The sequence below is a fragment of the Urtica dioica genome, chromosome 5, assembly GCF_054948205.1.
Source record: "Urtica dioica subsp. dioica isolate 48M chromosome 5, U.dioica_male_clone48M_v1_H2, whole genome shotgun sequence".
NCBI lineage: Eukaryota > Viridiplantae > Streptophyta > Magnoliopsida > Rosales > Urticaceae > Urtica > Urtica dioica.
In genome coordinates, this window is record NC_142760.1 from 6817387 (window position 1) to 6818928 (window position 1542).

At 41.2% G+C, this 1542-nt stretch overlaps 1 protein-coding gene across 1 annotated transcript; it reads left to right on the plus strand.

Moving 5' to 3' along the window:
• The first annotated feature begins 507 nt into the window (after nucleotides 1–507).
• Nucleotides 508–1229, plus strand: LOC149395037 (uncharacterized). Its single transcript, XM_089614190.1, has 3 exons — nucleotides 508–760; nucleotides 825–1067; nucleotides 1142–1229. The coding sequence occupies exons 1-3, from the start codon at nucleotides 756–758 to the stop codon at nucleotides 1227–1229; spliced, it is 336 nt and encodes a 111-aa protein (XP_089470316.1). The 5' UTR covers nucleotides 508–755.
• The last annotated feature ends 313 nt before the right edge of the window (nucleotides 1230–1542 follow it).

Consider the following 1542-nt stretch of genomic DNA (forward strand, 5'->3'; position numbering starts at 1 on the left):
AATAGTGTTAAATAACCTATGCGAAAGTTTCAACGGAACTAGGGCCATGCTTATGGCAAGGCAAAAACCAATATTGTCACTGTTGGAGCGCATTCGGATGTACCTACTGCAAAGGTTCTCCAAACAGAGAACAGCCGTTGAGAAGTGGAATGGTGAGCTTGGACCTAGAATTTTCAAGATCCTCGAAGCAAACAAAATTCTATCATCTGAGAATATTCCATACTGGGCTGGTGATTCTGATTACCAAGTCTCAAACATGTATGGAACCATGTACGCCGTGAATCTGTCTACACACTCGTGCTCATGCAATAGATGGAATTTGTCAGGTATTCCTCTGCTCTTTGCAATGTTCAGTGTAAACAGTCTTACTCTTTGCAATGTTAATTAAGTTTGTCTCTAATTCTATGCAGGCATTCCTTGTTCGCATGCAATCAGTTGCATCTGGCACCGACAGGAAGATCCTTTGACATATGTCTCCCATTGGTACAAGAAACCTTGTTACGAGAGCACATATGTTCATCATATTAAGCCAATCAACCCTCTAGAGCAGTGGCCACGTACTGGACAACCACCACTGGCAATGCCTCCAAACAGAGTCAAACCAGGAAGGCCAAAGAAGCTTCGTCGACTTCAACATGACGAAGTAGTCCCTAGGCATGGAACAAAGATGACGAGGAAATATGTTCAGCCAAAGTGCACTGAATGTGGTCAACCGGGACACAACGTGAAAACCTGTTATAGAAGACAGAAAGAAAATGAGGTAACGTAATTGAAGGTTTCTTGTTATATCTCTTGTTATAATCCGACATTTTTGGTTTTTTCAGCGACATCGAAATGGACAGCGAGGACGCCCATCACGTCAAGGACGAAGGTCACAACCACCCAGTCAATCCAACCGGCCACCTATGGCTTCTCAACCATCCCAACCGCCCAGTCAATCAAACCAGCCACCTATGGCTTCTCAACCATCTCAACCATCCCAACCATCCAGTCAATCCAACCAGCCACCTATGGCTTCTCAACCATCCCAAGCAACTCGAGGATCACAACCAATCCAGCCAACAAGGGTATGTTTATAATTTGAAACGTAGTTGTGATATTTGAGATAAGGACTGACATGGCTCATTTTGAATGTAAACAGAGAAGTCCGCGGTTCAGGAGTCAGAACACAAAGACCAACGTCATGCAACCGCGGGGTTTATTCAGAGACGAGTAGATGCTGTTTTTAGGACTTAGATTAAGCCTGTCTGAAGTCCTTATTTTGAACAATTTTTTTGGTTTAATGCTTTGATTATAATCAAGCATGTATATGTTGTAAAAAAGGCTAAAAACTTGTGGCAACCTAGAAGTACATGACATAACTTATCTCATTTTGGAACTTTAACACAGATGTATGACTATCATGATTTGTCTCATATTATATGACATAACTTACTATATATTGAATGTTACAATTTTGTCACACATAGTTGAATCAATACATTGGAAGAATTTACATTGTTCATCAACTGCTCAACGTACAAAATAAGACTTTCACATAGA